The sequence below is a fragment of the Dermatophagoides pteronyssinus genome, unplaced genomic scaffold, assembly GCF_027571235.1.
Source record: "Dermatophagoides pteronyssinus isolate colony J.1.1.1.1 unplaced genomic scaffold, Derpt_VIB-CSIC_2022.12 sq0027, whole genome shotgun sequence".
Classification (NCBI taxonomy): domain Eukaryota; kingdom Metazoa; phylum Arthropoda; class Arachnida; order Sarcoptiformes; family Pyroglyphidae; genus Dermatophagoides; species Dermatophagoides pteronyssinus.
In genome coordinates, this window is record NW_027461551.1 from 123,823 (window position 1) to 144,084 (window position 20,262).

Here is a 20,262-nt window from a genome sequence, read left to right on the forward strand (position 1 = left end):
AAATAAATCTTGATTCAATGCATTCGTTGGATGTTGTTGTTGCTGTTGTTGAGCAGCTAATTGTGCCAAATGTAAATGTTGATTATTTAATAATGTTTGTTCCAAATTAAATACAGGCGATGATGATAATTGGCCAGGATATAATGGTTGAGATGATGACGATAATGGCTGTTGTATGGAGGATGGTTGTTGATATTGCGATGTTGAACCAATCAATTGAGGATGATTAAATAAGGCAGCTAATGATGATTGTGGTGATGTTTGACTTGTCGTTGTTGTTTGTTGTTGACCACCACCAAATGATCCACCCGATAATGTATCAATCAATAAACAATTAGGTATCGATGTTGTTGTTGTTGTCGATGATGATGTAAGATGAGGATTTTTCGCATGACCAATACCACCATTTGTTGTCGACATTAAATTATGACGATTATTCTTTTGGGTGATTCGCTGATGATGATTTTTTCGTATTAAATTTATCATTCAGAATAGCCAATTCGGCTAATTGTCTCATTTTGAAATCATCTTTTTGCATTATAACCGAATCGATTAGTTTTTGTATCTGATCCCGTGCATAATTTAGTTTAATTTCTGCACGATTAATTGAATCTTCAACAACAATCATAACATGCAGATCATCATTCAGATGTTCCCAATTCGGTTGACCACGTAATTTTTCCTCTTTTTCTTTATTACGTAACGATCCTTTACCACGGACATAAAGTTTACAACCACAATCCACTTCCAATTCTTGTATAGTCAGGCCACGTGGGCCAATAATTCTACCGACAAAATTATGCTCCGGGTATTGATCAACAGGTATCGATATACGTGTTGTACGTTGTATAATGGCACCATCCGGTTCAGGTAATTGTAATGGTTTTCGTTCATCAACTGAACAACCATCAATATGTATTAATGATGTACGTACACGTTGAATTTCTTGATCCAGAAGACGTAATGTATGTGAAAATAGACCCAATGGCATTAATGAAAGACGTTCACGATCATTAAATAATTCTTTTAGATAATCTAATGATTTACGTTGTGTTATTTTATCCAATGCATTTATTGTTGATGATGATGATAATGTATTTGTCGTTGTTGTTGTTGATGATATCGATGTTGTCGCGATCGATGATGATGGTGTGTTATCATTATCATTTTTAATAATGATTTCCTCATCACCACCATTAACATTGGCATTTCCATTCATCATTATTATCGTCGTCTGTTCATCAACCTGTTGTTGTTGTTTTGGTGAATGATGATCATCATTATCATTAACGTTATCAAATTTGTCTTCATTATTCATTGTTGTCGATATGTCAATTAAATCATTATTATTTGTATCATTTTTCATTTTAGTTTCCATCATAAAATCTAATTTTTTACAAATATCTTCTTTTCGTTGTTGTTGTTGATCAATACTATCATCATTATGAACATTATCATCTTCATTGATAAAATCTAATAATTTTTTTACCATTATATCCTGATCATTTATATGTTGCTGTTGATTATCATTATTATTAATTTGATCATCATCCATATTGGTAACAGTTATATCATCTAATGATGTCATCGTTGTTTAATCATTGAAAAAGGCACTGAAAATTTTCTATTGACATTGATCGATCGATAAAATCAATCAATCACAAAATGTATGATCTTCACAGATGAAAAAAAGAAGAGAGAGAAAAAAGAGACGTCGTCTGCTATTTTGAAAAATTTTAGAATGATGATAACCAAACACGTTTCAAGATTTTTGGTGGGTTGATTGAGGTAAATTTTTCAAATATTCCGGTTGGACAAGACAAGAAACAAACGTTTTGAATAAATATTCTTCGGTTTCATTTCACAATAAGGAAGCAAATAAAGAAAGGCACTGTTTTCGTATGTATCGATTTCCAATCGATATTCAATTTCGATTTTCTATCGCCACATAATAATCATTGGTGTGAGAGAATCTGACCTAGTTTCAAGTCACAAAAATGATCTACCATAATGAATATTCAACAAAACAAAACAAAAACGAAAACAAAAATTGTCATTTTAATTGGATCGATGATAACGAAATCGAGAAATGGAAATAAGAGAAAATTATCGCAAACAGAGATCAAGTTTCTCATGAGAATATTTACCTTGTTTGTGAGTTTTGTTGTTTTTTCAGTTGTTGATCAATCACATCAATGATAACTATCACCATTATCATTAATGAATTTGTCATTTTATTTTCAATGTTTTTTTAATCACACGATCATGGCAAAATGGATTTATATTCAGAGCATAAATAGTGACGGACGAATAACAAAAACAAAACAACAACAATCGCGATGTGTATCATGATATACGATCATTCGATATTCGATTCGAATGTGTGTGTGTGTGTGTGCGAGCGAGACACACCTACCCAACTGTTGAAAGGAGAAAAAATTTTAAAGTTTTTTTTTTGTTTATCATTCAATTGATTTTCAATTTTTTGATTGATTTGGATTGATCAATCGTGAAAAACCAATGCCTTTTCTGATTCTGTTTTTTGTTTTGAATAATTTTTTCCCCAGAACAAAAAAAACATACAAACAATGTACTTTGTACCTAAAAAACAAAACAAACGAAAAATAAAATAAAAATAAAAACCGAAACTGGTTTGTTTTGGATGCTCTCGGTATGTGTGTGTATAGGGATGCTCATCAACATGGATTGTATGCATATGAGGGTGGTCGACTTTTTCGCATTTTCGCATCTCCAAAATAGACATCGATTTTGTTGTTGTTGTTCTGTTCTGCCTTCAACTTCTGCCAACTTTTGTTGTTTGGCTATATAAAAATTATGATTTAGTTGGTTGTTTTGATTATTATGTAAACATCACCATTAAATGAATTAAAAGATGCGCATCAAACAAAATTAAAATTTAAAAAACAAAACGACCCTGGTGGGACTTGAACCCACAATCCCCGGCTATTTCCACTGAATTTAATGATTGATGAAATGTTCGGAAAACAAGATTTTCCAAAATTCTTCAACGAAACAATATAACCGGAAACCGATGCCGTATCCATTTGGCCACAGAGTCGATCCATTATGGAATCCCGGATGAATTTTTACCCAAACAGATATTATTCCATTTGTCACGTGGCTCGGTTTCAAAATCAAAACAAAAATTTGAAAATGACCAAAAGAAGAATTTTAAACATTTTTAATTAATTTTCAAATTGATCAATCACAAAGTCAGAAAATTGACAAATTCAAATTCTAAAATAATTATTATAAATAAAACCAACAACACTGGTAAAAAACCAACATGAACATGTCCACCAAAGTAGAAAGCCCATAAAACCACGTAAAACAATTGGATTGAACACATCACGCAACAATGTTAATGCTAATCTAGCAACATCTTCAGCTGTTTTATCTTCATTTGTAATGGTCGTTGAATTTAAATGACTAGTATTATTAGTATTGTCTACAATCATTGTATCATTATCCATCAGTGTTGATTCATTCGTTGATAACCACAGTGTTCCAGTCCAACGATAATCACCGGTTGATTTTGTTAACAATGCTAAAAACAAACACAGTAATAATGGTGTTAAATATTGTAATGATGCAACACTTAGATAATGTCCAACACGTGCGATTAATTTCTGTATATCGATATTGGTTATTTTCCCTGTTTGTTTGCGTAGATAACTAATTTTTTGTGGAGCAATATTTAGATATGATTGTAGATAATGACGAAATAAACAAAATCGTAACATTAATATGGCTAATATTAATATTAGACGACCACTTTCAAATGTTGTTGATGATATTCTGTTGAAAGAAATTATTGAGAATAAAGGAAAAATGCAAATCAAGTTACTTACGAATTTTTTTCGACAAAATAATAACGTGCAACAGGTTTAATCCACGCTAAACAAATAAATAAGGGTGATACAAATGATAAATGCAACATTATCGTCAGAAATTGATTTCCCTTTGAATAGACTAATGAATCAAAATGCATTTGGGCAATACGTAGACCAGGAAATGCAAATAATGCACCAATCAAACCACAAATGATTGCCAGCCAAAATTTTATCATCAAAAATGAACTAGGACCATATGCATTTTCAATAACACCTTGTGTTTGTAGTAAATGATAAGCATTTGTAGAAAAATTTCTATAAGCATCCAACAAACCAAATTCTAATGTTTCTTCATCGGCAATCAATATAATCATGGCGACTAAAAGATAAATACAAAAACAAACAATACAAATCGAGCGTTCACCGATTGATTCTTCCCCTCGAAAATAAGTGGCCGTTATTGAGCAAAGAATTTTCATTACAAAACCTAATGACAGAAGGCACCAAACAATACTCAGGTTATATTCATCATTCATACCATTACGAATGAATGTATAATATGATTCGGTTAGAAAATAAACCAAAACAGTACTGATTGAAAAATCAATCAACCATTGAAGTTCATTATAATAAGGCAATTGAACCAGATTGAACAGTGTTAATGGTTCAGAATCGAGCATTAATCGTAAATCTTTCGGAACATAAAATGTTTCCGGTTTTGTATGTTCTTCTTGATGATGATTACGACGATTTTTACGATAATTTTTTCGTTGATGGTGATTGTTTTGATTGATGGAATTGGAATTTTTACCCGTTATCGATTGTTGTTGCTGGAGTTCATCATTTTTTGATTGTTGTATCGCTTGTTTGAGCTGTTCGTTTGTCGGATGCAGATAACGAATAAGGCCACTGAATTATGGGAAAAAATTAGAATTTTTTGAAATCAAAATTTAAAAAAACTAAAACAAACCCTTTTGTTAATATCCATCTCGCAAATGAATATTTTGGAGAAAGTTTATTCAAAATACTTAGAACAATTATAGTGAGCAATAATTGAAAACCGAATACAGCCTGTTTATATTTTCAGTAAAGAAATTGAGAAGATTTTAAAATTATGAATAAAATCTTACCATTATTTAAAGAAGAAAATTCACATGAAAATTTTAGCAACTAATCAAGGAAAATGATATCAATTAATCCATGGATGATGAGAATTTTAGAATCTAGGCCACGATTGAAAATGATAAAATTACCATGAAGAATACACTAAAGCGAACGCACACAATGTGTTTTTTCGGCACAATATTTTCAATATTCGGGTCGTTTCAATATTGGCTATTTTCATCCACCATGAACCTTTTGGTGTAGAATTTGACAAATTCTGTTTTAATTTTTCTGAAATGATCTGTTGTCAACATTGAAAAACATTAAAACAACAAAATGGCTACAACTATGAATGGTGATGATATTCCAGCAACAAAGCGTTCCAAATTATCTGATTCCAATGATATTGATGATGACAATGATGATGATGATGAATTAGACGAAGAAACTATATTGAAATTGGCTGCCGAAAAACGGCGAAAAGAAAAAGAACCACTTTCGTTGGAAGAAATTAAATCAAAATTGATTAAAGAAGAAGAAGCTAAATCAAAACCAGTATTCCTAACGAAAGAACAACGTGAACAAGAAGCAATACGAAGACGACAAGAGGAAATTGCCGAAAAAAGGCGGCAACAAGATGAAGAACGTCGTCGTCGAATGCAATTTATGGATGAAGCAAAATCAACATTACGTTCCGAAAGAGATCGTGATCGTGAACGAGATCGAGATCGTCGTCGAGAACGTGACCGTGATCGTCGACGTGATAATCGCGAACGAGAAAGAATATCAGATCGAAATGCTGCAGGCAGTTCAGGACGTTATGATCGAGATGGTTATCATCGTTCAGGTCGCATTGGTGATGAAGATGGTCATGGTGGTGATGATGATAATGATCGTCAACTTCAATCGGGTAAATTGAAAGAAAAAGAAGAAGAAGTAATCAAAGAACGATATTTGGGCATTATTAAAAAGAAACGTCGTTCACGTAAATTGAATGAACGAAAATTTGTATTCGATTGGGATGCAACTGAAGATACATCCATCGATTATAATCGTCTTTATCAGGATCGCCATACCATACAATTTTTCGGCCGTGGTCATTTAGGCGGTATCGATCCAAAAGAACAACGCAAAGAACAATCAAAATTTTATGGTGAATTATTGGAAAAACGACGATCAGAAGTGGAAAAACGACAGGAAGAAAATCGTTTGAAAAAAGTTAAACACCGTGAGGAAAAACAATTATGGGATGATCGTCATTGGACACAGAAATTATTATCAGAAATGACTGAACGTGATTGGCGTATATTCCGTGAAGATTTCAATATAACGATTAAAGGTGGTCGAATACCAAATCCAGTACGTAGTTGGGATGAAATTAATGGTCTGCCAAAAGCAATAATGGATATTATTGCTAAATGTGGTTATAAAGAACCAACGCCAATTCAAAGACAAGCCATACCAATAGGGTTACAGAATCGTGATATAATTGGTGTGGCTGAAACTGGTTCAGGTAAAACGCTTGCATTCTTGATTCCATTATTAGTTTGGATAACATCATTGCCGAAAATAACACGACAAGAAGAAATTGATCAAGGTCCATATGCAATAATATTGGCACCAACACGTGAATTAGCACAACAAATTGAAGAAGAAACAATGAAATTCGCAACAGCATTAGATATACGTACTGTAGCCATTATTGGTGGTATTTCTCGAGAGGATCAAGGTTTTCGTGTACGTATGGGTGTTGAAATTGTTATCGCTACCCCTGGTCGTTTGATTGATGTGCTGGAAAATCGTTATTTGGTTCTTTCACGTTGTACATATATTGTATTGGATGAAGCTGATCGTATGATTGATATGGGCTTTGAACCGGATGTACAGAAAATTTTAGATTTTATGCCCGTCACTAATCTGAAACCAGATACAGATGATGCTGAAGATGGTGATAAACTGATGGCTAGAATGGCAACCGGTAATCGTTATCGACAAACAGTCATGTTTACCGCAACAATGCCACCGGCAATTGAGCGTTTAGCTCGTTCATATTTACGTCGTCCTGCTACTGTTTATATTGGTTCGGTCGGTAAACCAACGGAACGTACTGAACAAATTGTCTATATGGTTAGCGAAGGTGAAAAACGACGTAAATTAATTGAAATATTACAAGCTGGTGTCGAACCACCAGTCATTATATTTGTTAATCAGAAAAAAGGTGCCGATGTTTTGGCAAAAAGTTTGGAAAAATATGGTTTCAATGCCTGTACATTACACGGTGGTAAAGGACAAGAACAACGTGAATATGCATTAGCATCATTGAAAAGTGGATCGAAAGATATTCTTGTTGCAACTGATGTTGCTGGTCGTGGTATCGATATCCAGAATGTATCATTAGTAATAAATTATGATATGGCTAAAACAATCGAAGATTATACACATCGTATTGGTCGTACTGGACGTGCTGGTCGTCACGGTCAAGCTATTTCATTAGTAACCAAAGATGACAGTAGTTTATTCTATGATCTTAAACAATTATTGCTACAAAGTCCAGTTTCAACATGTCCACCTGAATTGATGAATCATCCGGAAGCACAGCATAAACCAGGCACTGTTGTACAGAAGAAAAAAGAAATTCTTATGTAGAATTTTTCATTCATTTTCAATTTTTTCATATTTTCATTTTCATTTGAAAAAAAATAAATTTCAAATTTTTCATTTTAAACAATCGAAAACATCGATGTCAATGTTCATCACTATCACTATCGATTGACGCATGCGTATCATTTTTTTTCAATATTGTTTTATCAACGTTCATTCAGTGTGTGCATGAATGGATAGAAAATTCGAGAAAATTCCAGTTAACATACATGCGCATTAATAATGTTCGAAAACCGGCAAACCAAGCGAGCAATGCAGGGGTTATAAGCCACACCGATTGAAATTAAGTAAAACATTGTTCAGTCTATTGTTCGATTCGTTTCGTTTCTTTTCATTTCAATTTAGCGCTTCAAATTCAATTCGACTTTGCATTTTTTTCAAATTTAAATTATCATCACTTTTTGTTTGTGGTTCTTTTGTACTTGTGTTTTTTTCAAATTCATCAAATTTGAATAACCGATATTTTCAATAAAATTAAACAAAAAAATGGCAAAAACACCAGCAATCGGTATTGATCTTGGTACAACCTATTCATGTGTCGGTGTATTTCAACATGGTAAAGTTGAAATAATTGCTAATGAACAAGGTAATCGAACCACACCATCGTATGTGGGATTTACCGATACCGAACGTTTGATTGGTGATGCGGCCAAAAGTCAAGTGGCCATGAATCCAAGTAATACCGTTTTTGATGCTAAACGTTTGATTGGTAGACGATTCGATGATGCCACCGTACAAGCCGATATGAAACATTGGCCATTCACTGTCGTCAATGAAGGTGGAAAACCTAAAATTCAGGTCGAATATAAAGGTGAAACAAAGAAGTTCTTCCCTGAAGAGATTTCATCAATGGTTTTGACCAAAATGAAGGAAATTGCTGAAGCTTATTTGGGCAAAACAATTACCAGTGCTGTAATCACCGTTCCAGCTTATTTCAATGACTCTCAACGTCAAGCAACTAAAGATGCTGGTACAATTGCTGGTCTAAATGTTTTACGTATTATCAATGAACCAACTGCTGCCGCTATTGCTTATGGTTTGGACAAAAAAGCCAAAGGCGAACAAAACGTATTGATTTTCGATCTTGGCGGTGGTACATTTGATGTATCCATATTGACCATTGAAGAAGGAATTTTCGAAGTAAAATCAACAGCCGGTGATACTCATCTAGGCGGTGAAGATTTCGATAATCGTATGGTCAATCATTTTGTTCAGGAATTCAAACGAAAACATAAAAAAGATTTGACCAGCAATAAACGTGCACTTCGTCGTCTTCGTACAGCATGCGAACGTGCCAAGCGAACATTATCTTCATCAACACAGGCATCGATCGAAATCGATTCATTGTTTGAAGGTATCGATTTCTATTCAACTATAACTCGTGCTCGTTTTGAAGAATTGTGTGCCGATTTATTTCGTTCAACATTGGATCCAGTGGAAAAATCACTTCGTGATGCTAAATTGGATAAATCACAAATCAATGAAATCGTATTGGTCGGTGGTTCAACTCGTATCCCAAAAATTCAAAAATTATTGCAAGATTTTTTCAATGGCAAAGAATTGAACAAATCGATCAATCCGGATGAAGCTGTTGCCTATGGAGCTGCTGTACAGGCTGCTATCCTTAATGGTGATCAATCTGAAAATGTACAAGATCTTTTGCTTCTTGATGTAGCTCCATTATCTTTGGGTATTGAAACTGCTGGTGGTGTGATGACCGCATTGATCAAGCGCAACACTACCATTCCGACGAAACAAACACAAACATTCACAACTTATGCTGATAATCAGCCCGGTGTTTTGATTCAGGTAAGTCTGTTTGATAATTTTGAAAATGGTCAAATGAACTCTAATTTATAATTCTCTTATAGGTCTATGAAGGTGAACGTGCCATGACCAAAGATAACAATTTATTGGGTAAATTTGAATTAACTGGTATACCACCGGCTCCACGAGGTGTTCCACAAATCGAAGTTACATTCGATATTGATGCTAATGGTATTTTGAATGTATCGGCCGTAGATAAAAGTACCGGCAAACAGAATAAAATCACAATTACAAATGATAAAGGGTCGATTATCGAAAGATGATATTGAACGTATGGTTAAAGAAGCGGAATCCTATAAAGATGAAGATGATAAACAACGTGAACGTATTGCAGCCAAAAATTCATTGGAAGGTTATGCTTTCCAAATGAAAGCTACCTTAGATGAAGAAGCAATCAAATCTAAAGTTTCGGAAGAAGATCGTAAAAAAATTCTTGACAAAGTTGATGAAGTGCTCAAATGGTTGGATGCTAATGCTTTGGCTGAGAAAGATGAATTCGATCATCAACGTAAAGAATTGGAAGGTATTTGCAATCCGATCATTACGAAATTGTATCAACAAGCCGGTGGTGCTGGTGCTGGTGGTATGCCTGGTGGATTCCCTGGCGGATTTCCAGGTGCTGGAAGTGGTGATGCTGGTAATGCTTCAGCCGGTGGTGATGGTGGTAAATCTGGACCTACCATTGAAGAAGTGGATTAATAATTCATCGATTGTTAGTCTTGATTCATGAACTTCCTCTAAATGCATTTTTATATCTGAAAAACAAAATGTGTGTGTGTGTGTGAATTTGAAAAAACAAATTTCATTTTTTATTCTTTGCTCTTAAAAATAATGTCTTTTTGTAATATCGTTAATGGGATAAATTAATTAATTATTCTGGATGTCGTCGGTTTAATTTAGTCAAGGCAAAACAAAATTTTTACTCATTTTCAATTGATTTTTATTGTATTTAATTAATAAATTGAAAATTTTCAAATAAAATTGAACTGACGACTATTTTGATCTGATTGATCATCGTTTTGGCTATTTTAACTTTATCGTAGCATTTTCTTTATGTTTCTCTCATTGATGATCATTCTCGCGTGCATTTTTTTTTGTTTTGCTTATTGGTGATAATTTCTTTAATTTTGTAAATTAAATTTTCATTTTTGACAGTAAACAAAATTCACTATGAATATTGATCGTATTAATGTGGATCCATCTTCGACCGAAGAAGAAGATGAGGGTGATGATCGAACCGATGATGAAGATATGAAAGAAGTAGAAGAAAATGTCAAAAACGAATCGAATAATAATAATACCGATATTGACGATGAAATGGCACATATACAAAGCCATCTACATGGTGGTGATGATGAAGATGATAAGTTCAATGCATTAATCAATAATAATGAAATGCAACCAGTTGATGATGACGATGATGACGACCATGATAGCCAAAATAGAATGGAAAATAAAGAAAATGGTACGTTCGATGGTGGCGATAATAATGATAACGATGATGATCAAGAAACCGATGATGAAACTGATGAAGAAGAAGATGATAATGTTCAAATAACTATTGGTGAAATTGATTTAAAAACACCGTTGACACAATCATCTGGCTATTTGAATCTAAATCTACAGAAAGGTGGTCGACAATTTGCACAAAATTCAACAACAACCGCTGCAAAAAATGTATCGAAAACAGCATTGGATATGGATGCTGTTGGCACTTATAATAATATGCAAATATATGATGTTAATCTTGATTCAATCGAAGATAAACCATGGCGTAAACCTGGTTCGGATGTGACCGATTATTTTAACTATGGTTTTACTGAAGAAACATGGAAAATTTATTGTGATCGACAACGAAAAATTCGTGCCATGAATCAAAATGGTCAATTCGATGTGAATGCTGCATTGAATCTAACACATTTACCCCCACATTTAATGGCAACCAATCAAACGAACGGTACTGGTGGTGGTTTAAAATTGATGATGATGAATGACCAACAACAGCAACAACGAGAACCATTGATCAAATCAATGCCAAATAATCAATCGAATGATCAGCCATTCCATGAAAATTCTAATAAATATTCCAATTCTATATTGACAATCAATAATTCACAACAAGCACATTTGAAAAAATCTTCACTTTGTATGCCGCCTCCGTTATTACCATCATCATCATCATCTTCATCTACGAATTTGTCTGCAACCACTTTACGAAAAGGTCCGATCGATATTCTTGGTAACAATAATAGTTCGACGCCTATCGTAGGTGGTCATCAAGGTCCACCGCAATTATCATTAGTTCCATTACCACCATTACCTGGATCTGCTACCGGATTACTTGGTTCAAGACCGAATTCAAATAATTTACCACAATCTTCTAATTCATCATCATCATCATCGTCATCACCGAATCCGGATCGTCTGGTCGAACCAAATTCCATATCAGTGATTGGAAATCGATCTAATCTTCCGTTTCCACCATTGCCACCACCACCATTTGCATTTGGACCAGTAGATCCGCATGTATTTCCGCCACCTTCGATGCGTCCACCACCTGTACCAGTACCACCGCTTGGAATTTTACCACCATTAGGACCGAATGTACCAACGCATCCTGGCGGTTTGCCACCACCATTTAGTAGTGCAGATTTTCGTCCATATCCACCACCACCTGGCTCAGGTATTCTACCACATCCATCCGATCAACGTGGATCATCATCTTATGATCAAGATTATGATGATCGAAGCCATAAACGTTCGAGATCGGATTATGATGATTATGATACACGATCATCTCGAGCTTATGGTCGAAGTAGTGGGAGTGGTGGTGGACAAAGTTCCGATCGAGATTATGATGATCGATCCAGTGGTGGTGATCGTTTTCAACCATCATCTTCACGTAATCATCAATCGTCTTCAAATTATTCATCATCAAGAGAATGGGATCATTATTCTGATCGAGATCGAGACAGAGACCGTAATGAACGAGATCGAGAACGGGAAAGAGAAAAAGATAGAGAAAGAGGTGACCGGGATCGAGACAGAGAACGAGAACGAGATTCAGAACGAAGAAAAGAAAGAAGTCGTGAAAGATCACGTGATCGTAGTAGTAGCCAACATGAATCAAGTTCATCAACAACAACATCATCTTCACATCGTCATACTCGAAATAATCGAGATCGGGATTCGTCTACAACGGCTAATACGGCTGCTGCCATCATCAACCCGAGCTCATCATCATCATCAAGTCGTAGGGATAAAGATCATAGAGATCGTTCGGATCGAAATGATCATAAAGAATCATCATCATCATCGAAAAATCGATCATCAAAACATGAATCGGATCATAAATCATCACATCGTTCATCGACAGCAACAACATCACATTCATCAAGTAAATCCAAATCCAAATCATCATCATCATCATCGCGTAGTAAAGATTCGAAAAAAGATTCGGATAAATAAATATGAATGAAACTATTTCTACTCTCTTATGTAAATATATGATATTTTGGTGATAATGCAACAGCAGGATATTATCGATTGCTATTTTGTTTGTTTGTTTGTATAATCTATAATAATAATGATAATTTCAATCATGATTTACTCTTTTTTACTGAATTTTAATAAAAGATTAAAACAAAATCAGTTTTCTTTTCTTTTCAAATTGATCAATTTGAAATCGATTCAGTATATAAGTATCGTGACAATCGATTGTATCGATAGCCTCTAAGTATGTATGTCCGTCTCTCTTTTCTTCAACATCCATTTGCTGGATTTAATGTCTAAAATTGATGGATAATAATAATTGGATTAAGTGGAAAAACCCGATAATTTTTTGCGTTGCGAGTATTTTGACCAAAACTTGTTCACTGCTATAATCATAATTGAAGAATGGATCAAATATTTTCAAATGGAAAATGATCAATTTTTTCCTGGATTTTCCTGGATTGATTTTAATCATCCATCACTATGATTAGGTCAATGATTTTGTTCATTAAATTAAAACGATCGATTTCAACCGTATGAATGAACATTGATAGTTTGATGATGGTGTAATCGACAACAATCTCCCCATATCAGCCATTGATGGGTGAGGCTATGATGCTTTTGGCCATTATTTCCGAATGGCCACCATATAATCCAGGCAACTTTGCTTAGCTGATGATATTTAGTTGTTGTTGCAAATATCGTTTGCAATTTTCAACGAAAAACAAAAAAAAACAAGGAAGTTTGACCATCGGGAAATAATAATAATAATAATAATATATTTATTTAGTTTGAATTAAAGATTAGCTTGCTTTTTCCACTGATTCGATGTTGATGTCCATGATGAAATTTGGATCAAAAAGAAACTTGCATTTAATCGAACGAAAATCATCGAAATTAAAAAAACGATAATGATGTTTTGGTACATTTCCTGTTTCAACTTGTTTGCCTAACTTCACCTTTCATTCATTCATTATTGATTTATTAAAACTGGATCGATTTTTTTCATATTTTGGTTGTTTGTTTGAAAAATTTTAATTTATTTTTTAAGTTTTTATGATTTTTTTTTGGTTTGTTTTTGCAAAAATAGGAAAAAAATTGAAATGGAATCATGGCCAGAATCTAGGTGCAGTTTTGAAATCAAAGATGAACAAAACAAATGTGAACAATGAATGGACAGAAAAAAGTGATGGACGAATTTTTGAAATTTTGAAAAATTTTTTGGAACAATAAAGAGAATGACTAAAAATGTGATTGTTTTTGGTTTGTTTGTTTGTCGTTAACATTGACGGTTGGACAGAGAATTTTTTGGACAGAGAATTTTAGACAAAGAACATTGATTGATGTTTTTTGGTGAAATAAATAAATAATAATAGGGGAAAAAATACACGAAAATGACAATTGAAAAACGTATTTTTGTAGTATTATGGACACGATTTGATGAGATTCGGTGATAATTGATGATGATGATAATGATGATTGGTGATTGGTGATGAGGTATGAGAGATGATAATGATAATGATGATACTATCAGGTAATGATGCTGATGATGATGATTGTGGCCGATTATTTTGGTCGAATGTGATTAGAATGTGAGCAAAAAAGAGAGAGAGCTTTAAAAGGGAAAATTTTGTGTGCGGTTTGTTTATAGATAGATTCTGTGACGCATTGCAAATATAAATGTGAATACCAGCTTCACAAATTTTCGCTAGCTAGCCACACCAGAAAGCTATTGACAGAATATCAGAGTTTTTCTTCAGGTCGCTAAGTGAATTTAGATGGGTTTTTTTTGTTGTTGTTTAATATGGTCGTCCACCGCCATGCATTGGTGGTGGCATTGCATACTGTGGCATATGATTACTACCGGAAGCAGCATAATCTCCATGACCACCACCGCCGCCACCGTAACCGTGACCACCTCCATAACCATGATCGACGCTGAAATTTTTGGAAAATGTCGGAATTTTTTCACATTTTTCAAAAAATAAATTTTTTTTTGCTACTTACTAAACTGGATAATGATATGGTTCTGGATATGGGATAACTTTTTCATCTTTGATTGGCAATGGAATCTAGAGTACAAAAAACAACAAAAATTCATTTGATCAATGATGCAACATGAAATGAAATGAAACATACCGGAATAGGCAATGGCAATGGTTTAAATTTTTCTTTACTGGCCAATAAGACACCCAACAATAATGGAATCAATATTTTTTTCTTCAATTTAGCTGCTTCAACTTGATATTGTTGATCATTTGGTACCAACATTATGATCGCTGCTATTAAACAGACGAACATTATTGAAAATGTATGAAGGTATTTCATTTTTTTTGGTTTTGGTTTGGTTTTAAATTTTTTAGTCTTAAAAAACAGCACTTTTTTGAAAAATTGTAACACCGTGACACACCGAAATCGGCAACAAACAAACAAAACGAAAACTAATATGAAAAACCAATTGATTTGGGATCGTGTTTTTATATGAGAAAAACAAATTTTTTCCAGGAACATTGGTGTAGAGACACTTCTTGTTGTTGTTGTCGTCTCCAGTATAATTTTCTTGTCTCCTTTTTCCACAAAAAAAAATGAAGAAATTATCCAGTAGCATCAATCGGTTTCTCTCTAAATTTCAATTTTTTCATTCATTCTTAGCATAACATCCTCATCATCAGTGGTAAAAACGTGCAGAGAAATTTTGGAAATTTTTTTTTGTATTTTGTTTTCAGGGGGGAAAAATTGAAATTTTGAATTGAAAATTAAAATAAACGGAAACCAGGTAATGATGATGATGATAATTTCCAATCCATAGATTAATTATTATTTAGCCTGATTGACTACACTCAAAAAAATGGCTAAAGAGCAAGTTTTTTCCACCTTTTACAGTAAAAAAAATCAATGACCAGTAGTAAAAAAAGAAGTTGGAAAAAAATCTTTGGGTTCCGCATCAAAAATCCATTATATCATTGTGTGTATCAATTATCAATTTTTTGTTATTTGTTTGTTAAATCAAAAATCGGTTTAATTGATTAATTTTCATAATGATTTTTTCAAGTTTTAGAAATATTTCCATAAATTTTTTTCCTCTGGAATTTTCTTTTTTAAAAAAATATTTTTCCCTAGTCAAATTTCAAATTTTGTTTTGGTATCGAAAAAAATCATCGGATAGTTATGATAATGATCGATAGTGTTTGATCAACAATTCAATTTCCTATCTCTATCTCCATATCGTAATATTCAAACTCAAAAACTAAAAAACCGAACGCAATTTTTTTGCTTTTAAAAAAATGAATTTAAATTTGAAATTGAATTTTATAGGAAAAATAAATAAATATTGACAAATTGTATTTGGAAATTTGATTAAATAAAATTAAAAAATGTAACAAAAGAAAAAATTTTACAGGTTTTCATATTTTGGACAGAATTTTTTGGAGAAAAAAATATCAAAATTTTTTGATACAAATAAATGATGATGATCGAATGATGAATTAATGATGATGATGATGAGCGAAAAAATGACAATGAAAATTTGGATGCTAACAAAAATAAAAATTTCTGTAAAATTGTTTCCTAAATATAAAAGAAAATGTCAAGGAATTTTGCTTTTCTGGCTATCAAACAGAGATTTTTTGCTTCAAAATGATATGAATTTGGGATTTTGCATTGTTTTTGTGGTTGAAAAATAATTTTAATGAGGTAATTTAATGAGAATGATGAAAGTGATGATGATAATGATGATGATAATCCTTTTCCTCAAGTTTCCTTTTTTTTCTTTTCGACAACGATGATAATGATAATGATGATGATATTGGGACTTTTGGACAACGACAACGACGATGACAACTTTTTCCCGTTCAAGACTATGGACCATTTTTTTTTTTGCTTTTGACAACGACAAAGACAATGTTTTTTGATGAATGAATGATGATGGTAATGACATAGATGATTTTGGTGGTAGTCGTCGATGGGTTTGATTAAAGATCAAAAAAACCAGCTTCCGATCCAGAAATAAAACCGCAACAACAATAACAATGATAATGATGATTATGTGGGCACCGTGGATATCAATTCAAAAAAAATCAAAATTTTCAGGATTTAAAAATTGAAGATTTTCTCTATTTAGTATGGACGATAACCTTGTGGTGGAAGTGCATATTGTGGCATATAACCACTTGCAGCAGCATAATGATCACCACCTCCATAGCCACCACCGCCATAACCTCCACCATGTTCATAACCACCGCTACTATAAAAAGTTTTTTGGAAAATTAAATTAAATTATACTTTTTTTGTTCCAGGAAATATTGCCAGAAGAAAATACTTACTAAACTGGATAATGATATGGTTCTGGATATGGAATAACTTTTTCATGTTTGATTGGCAATGGAATCTATTTTATTAAGAAAATTTACATGAAAAAATTGATCAAACTTTTGTTTTTTTCAAATCACTAACCGGCAATGGAAGTGGTAAAGGCATCAATTTTTGTTTCGAACCCAACAAAGCACCCAATAAAATTGCTGTTAATAATTTTTTCTTTTTTGCTTCAACTGGTGCAGGTGGACCAAAAAACATGGTGGCCATTACCAAACAGGTAAACACAATAGCAAAACTATGAATGAATTTCATTTTTATTTATTTATTGAATTTTATCGATTCGAAAATCTCAAAACACTAAATGAAACAAACGAACGAACACAGAAAACACCTGAAAAAACAACAACACAAACAAACCAAAAATTTTCGAATCGAATTGGATGATGGTTTTGATTATTATTAAAAATGTTGAATCATTTGTCGATCGATACAGTTTGTTTTTATAGTAATGGTCAGTCACAGGCAGCTGTTGATGTTACCTGTCCGCATCAATTATTTCAGCAAAAAATAAAGGAAGATGAAAGGAAGGAAGGCGTAATGTGGAAGGATGTTTTTTGCAAAAGAAAAAACTCTTGCTTTCTCAACATTATTTTCTCATTCATTCATTTACTCTTTCTTTCACTTTCATTTGTTTTCAAGTATCACTCTTCTAGAAAACAAAATGAGAAAACAAAATCATCCAAATTAGCATTTTTCAGTGTTTAGTGTTTGATCTGGATCCACTGTGTTCCTCTACCTATGTCCAGGTAAATGATGATGGTTGATCTTTGTAAGGTTGTTCCCAAAGATATCTATCAACAGTGAAATCGCGGATGAAAACGATGCAATCTTTTTTTCTTATTTTTTGATTCAAATTTTTTGATATCCGGTCATATCATTTACGAAACAAAAAGAGAAAATGTTGATGATGATGATTATGTAATTATATTAAATGCTAGAAGAAACAAAAACTAAACCAAATGACCGAAAGCAGTGCTTTATTTTTTGTTTCTATCAAAAAAATCATGTAATGAATGAATGAATGATGATGATGATAATAATGTGCCCTTAAGGGCATTATCATTATTAAACATTTCACCCAATCACCACACATACACACAAACAAAAACTACCGTAAATGACCAATGGCTATGACTTTTTCATTTCAACGAACAAAACAAGTAAAAGAAAAAACTAAGGAAATGAATGAAAGAAAAAATGTTTGAAATGAAAACATTATCATCATCATCCTGATCCTGATTATCATTAGCATCTTTAAATCATTCTGTAAAGTCCATTTTTTGTTGTTGAAGTGAAAAAAAATTTCACTTTTCGCCAACAACAACTGTGACATATTTTATGTCTAATTTAAAAACAGAAAAAAAGGGATGCATACGACGCACGTGACATTCATGAATTTAACTTTGCACACCTGATGATTATTAATTAATTATTTTTTTAAACCATCAAAAATGATCTGTAATAATGTCTTTAAAATTGTCTTTTTCAAACTTCAACAACATTTCATTATGAAATGATAACTAAACTAAAGTAAAGTATTTCATCATTATCCATGTTATCGGTTTGATTATTGATTTGATTTGATCTTGTTTTTTGGATGTTGTTGTTGTTGAATTTACTTCCGTCATCATGATCAGCTTTATGATCAATCAGTTATTACGATATTTTATTTTTTTTTTTTTTTTGGCTGGCTAATTTTCGTCGCCACTGGCCATTAATGTCCAGTCCAGTCCAGTGTGTGATGTTTACAGGTTTTCTGCTTAATTTCGTTTTCCTTTTTTTTATCGTTCAAGTTTTTTTCTCGGATGATAACAACCAACCAAAAAGATTAATTGAATTTTCTCTTTTTTTTTGTTACATAAAATAATCATTGATTTTTTTTCATTTTCCTCAAATAATTATGGCTAATGGGGAAAAAAATTGTATCGGAACCGGATCTTTCTGCTTTTTTTTATATCGATGTTATCGATCCAAATATCAATTATCGTTTTTTGTCTGCCCAATGATTATAATCAAAAAAAATTAATTAATTAATGAAAACTACAACGATGAAAAACATTATCTCGTGACCAACGACTGGACAAGTCGATACTGGATGATTTCTTTTTTCTGATTAGAAAATCAGAAAAATTATTGACGCTTATTTAGAGTGATTCACAGTTTCACTTTCATCATCTTATAAACACTGGCGAAAAAAACAAGTCAAAAAATTCAGATGATGATGATGATGTTTTAGGCTAGGCCATGGCCTGTATCATCATCATCATCTGAATTTGATAACGTGAATAACTTTATCAATGAAATTTTGCTTCTGCCTGTTATATTGATATATATTTTGTTTTGTTTCGTTTTTTATATTTTGATTTGATGCACTCGTTTCACGGAAAAACAAAATAAATGTTGATCATTATAATGAACTACCTGACTTATTCAATTTGACTTTGGAAAAAAAAGGTGAAAATGAATAAATGGATGAAACATTCATTTCCGTTTGATAAACAAGATTTTTTCTGTTACGTTGAAATTTCGTAATGAGAAAAATCAATTTTTCTACACTTTCTGCATTTTTTTTCCTCCGATCAAATACGGAAAGATATCTGTTAGTGTGTGTGGCCATTAAAATATTCTGATTATGGTAATATTCACATTGATTGATCATGGTCATCATCAGTATTGAAATGAAAACTTTCAATTTTTTTTTCTTGATTACAATCGATAATGAATGAATGAATGAAAAAATTGATAAAAAATCTAGATCAATTTTCCTTTGTTGTTGTTGTCAGTTGGTCGGTTATTAATTATTAATTAATTTCTGATGAAATACAAAACGAAAAGGAAAAATCGGGAAAAAACAATCAAATTTTGTCATCATCATCATCATCAGGTTTGGTTATTAAGACAACGTCCAACAACAACAAAAGGAAGTCAACAACAACAACAAAATAAATAT

At 32.6% G+C, this 20,262-nt stretch overlaps 7 protein-coding genes across 8 annotated transcripts; 3 read left to right on the plus strand and 4 right to left on the minus strand.

Annotated features, from left to right (window-relative positions):
- Positions 1–185: 185 nt before the first annotated feature.
- On the minus strand, positions 186–2,996 carry LOC142645879 (female germline-specific tumor suppressor gld-1-like). Its single transcript, XM_075823373.1, has 2 exons — positions 2,148–2,996; positions 186–2,002 (listed from the first exon to the last, which is right to left on the minus strand). The coding sequence occupies exon 2, from the start codon at positions 1,586–1,588 to the stop codon at positions 434–436; it is 1,155 nt and encodes a 384-aa protein (XP_075679488.1). The 5' UTR covers positions 1,589–2,002; positions 2,148–2,996; the 3' UTR covers positions 186–433.
- A 191-nt stretch (positions 2,997–3,187) lies between these two features.
- Positions 3,188–5,156, minus strand: emei (transmembrane protein 161-like emei). Its single transcript, XM_027343880.2, has 4 exons — positions 4,985–5,156; positions 4,825–4,925; positions 3,873–4,763; positions 3,188–3,819 (listed from the first exon to the last, which is right to left on the minus strand). The coding sequence occupies exons 1-4, from the start codon at positions 4,985–4,987 to the stop codon at positions 3,252–3,254; spliced, it is 1,563 nt and encodes a 520-aa protein (XP_027199681.1). The 5' UTR covers positions 4,988–5,156; the 3' UTR covers positions 3,188–3,251.
- Positions 5,157–5,231: 75 nt separating this feature from the next.
- Positions 5,232–7,693, plus strand: LOC113793809 (putative ATP-dependent RNA helicase DDX23). The gene has a single exon (XM_027343879.2). It carries the CDS (start codon positions 5,295–5,297, stop codon positions 7,602–7,604), a length of 2,310 nt encoding a protein of 769 aa, XP_027199680.2. The 5' UTR covers positions 5,232–5,294; the 3' UTR covers positions 7,605–7,693.
- A 180-nt stretch (positions 7,694–7,873) lies between these two features.
- Positions 7,874–10,327, plus strand: LOC113793807 (heat shock cognate 71 kDa protein-like). Its single transcript, XM_075823372.1, is given in 3 exon segments — positions 7,874–9,428; positions 9,491–9,685; positions 9,687–10,327. Coding segments are annotated over 3 exon segments (1,977 nt in total). The 5' UTR covers positions 7,874–8,105; the 3' UTR covers positions 10,146–10,327.
- Positions 10,328–10,505: 178 nt separating this feature from the next.
- LOC142644795 (uncharacterized) lies at positions 10,506–13,097 on the plus strand. The gene has a single exon (XM_075823371.1). The coding sequence runs from the start codon at positions 10,617–10,619 to the stop codon at positions 12,912–12,914; it is 2,298 nt and encodes a 765-aa protein (XP_075679486.1). The 5' UTR covers positions 10,506–10,616; the 3' UTR covers positions 12,915–13,097.
- Positions 13,098–13,700: 603 nt separating this feature from the next.
- Positions 13,701–15,382, minus strand: LOC113793817 (uncharacterized). The gene is made up of 3 exons (XM_027343888.2): positions 15,078–15,382; positions 14,946–15,010; positions 13,701–14,876 (listed from the first exon to the last, which is right to left on the minus strand). Exons 1-3 carry the CDS (start codon positions 15,264–15,266, stop codon positions 14,738–14,740), a joined length of 393 nt encoding a protein of 130 aa, XP_027199689.1. The 5' UTR covers positions 15,267–15,382; the 3' UTR covers positions 13,701–14,737.
- Positions 15,383–16,690: 1,308 nt separating this feature from the next.
- LOC113793818 (uncharacterized) lies at positions 16,691–17,730 on the minus strand. 2 transcript variants are annotated; one of them, XM_027343890.2, is made up of 3 exons: positions 17,391–17,730; positions 17,261–17,325; positions 16,691–17,178 (listed from the first exon to the last, which is right to left on the minus strand). In XM_027343890.2, exons 1-3 carry the CDS (start codon positions 17,562–17,564, stop codon positions 17,055–17,057), a joined length of 363 nt encoding a protein of 120 aa, XP_027199691.1. In that variant the 5' UTR covers positions 17,565–17,730; the 3' UTR covers positions 16,691–17,054. The 2 variants fall into 2 exon arrangements, with proteins under 2 accessions (XP_027199691.1, XP_027199690.1); XM_027343889.2 differs by having other exon boundaries at positions 16,691–17,181; positions 17,391–17,726.
- Positions 17,731–20,262: the final 2,532 nt, after the last annotated feature.

Bases quoted from the DNA above. Each gene is read 5' to 3' on its own strand.
- LOC142645879 (XM_075823373.1), bottom strand. From the start codon at position 1,588: ATGACATCATTAGATGATATAACTGTTACCAATATGGATGATGATCAA.
- emei (XM_027343880.2), bottom strand. The intron at 4,764-4,824 runs GTTTGTTTTAGT...CCCATAATTCAG, and splicing joins AGATGGATATTAACAAAAGG to TGGCCTTATTCGTTATCTGC. The intron at 3,820-3,872 runs GTAAGTAACTTG...TTCTTTCAACAG, and splicing joins TATTTTGTCGAAAAAAATTC to AATATCATCAACAACATTTG.
- LOC113793809 (XM_027343879.2), top strand. From the start codon at position 5,295: ATGGCTACAACTATGAATGGTGATGATATTCCAGCAACAAAGCGTTCC.
- LOC142644795 (XM_075823371.1), top strand. From the start codon at position 10,617: ATGAATATTGATCGTATTAATGTGGATCCATCTTCGACCGAAGAAGAA.
- LOC113793817 (XM_027343888.2), bottom strand. From the start codon at position 15,266: ATGAAATACCTTCATACATTTTCAATAATGTTCGTCTGTTTAATAGCA. The intron at 15,011-15,077 runs GTATGTTTCATT...TTTGTACTCTAG, and splicing joins CATTGCCATTGCCTATTCCG to ATTCCATTGCCAATCAAAGA. The intron at 14,877-14,945 runs GTAAGTAGCAAA...CAAAAATTTCAG, and splicing joins CCATATCATTATCCAGTTTA to CGTCGATCATGGTTATGGAG.
- LOC113793818 (XM_027343889.2), bottom strand. From the start codon at position 17,564: ATGAAATTCATTCATAGTTTTGCTATTGTGTTTACCTGTTTGGTAATG. The intron at 17,326-17,390 runs GTTAGTGATTTG...TTAATAAAATAG, and splicing joins CTTTACCACTTCCATTGCCG to ATTCCATTGCCAATCAAACA. The intron at 17,182-17,260 runs GTAAGTATTTTC...AACTTTTTATAG, and splicing joins CCATATCATTATCCAGTTTA to TAGCGGTGGTTATGAACATG.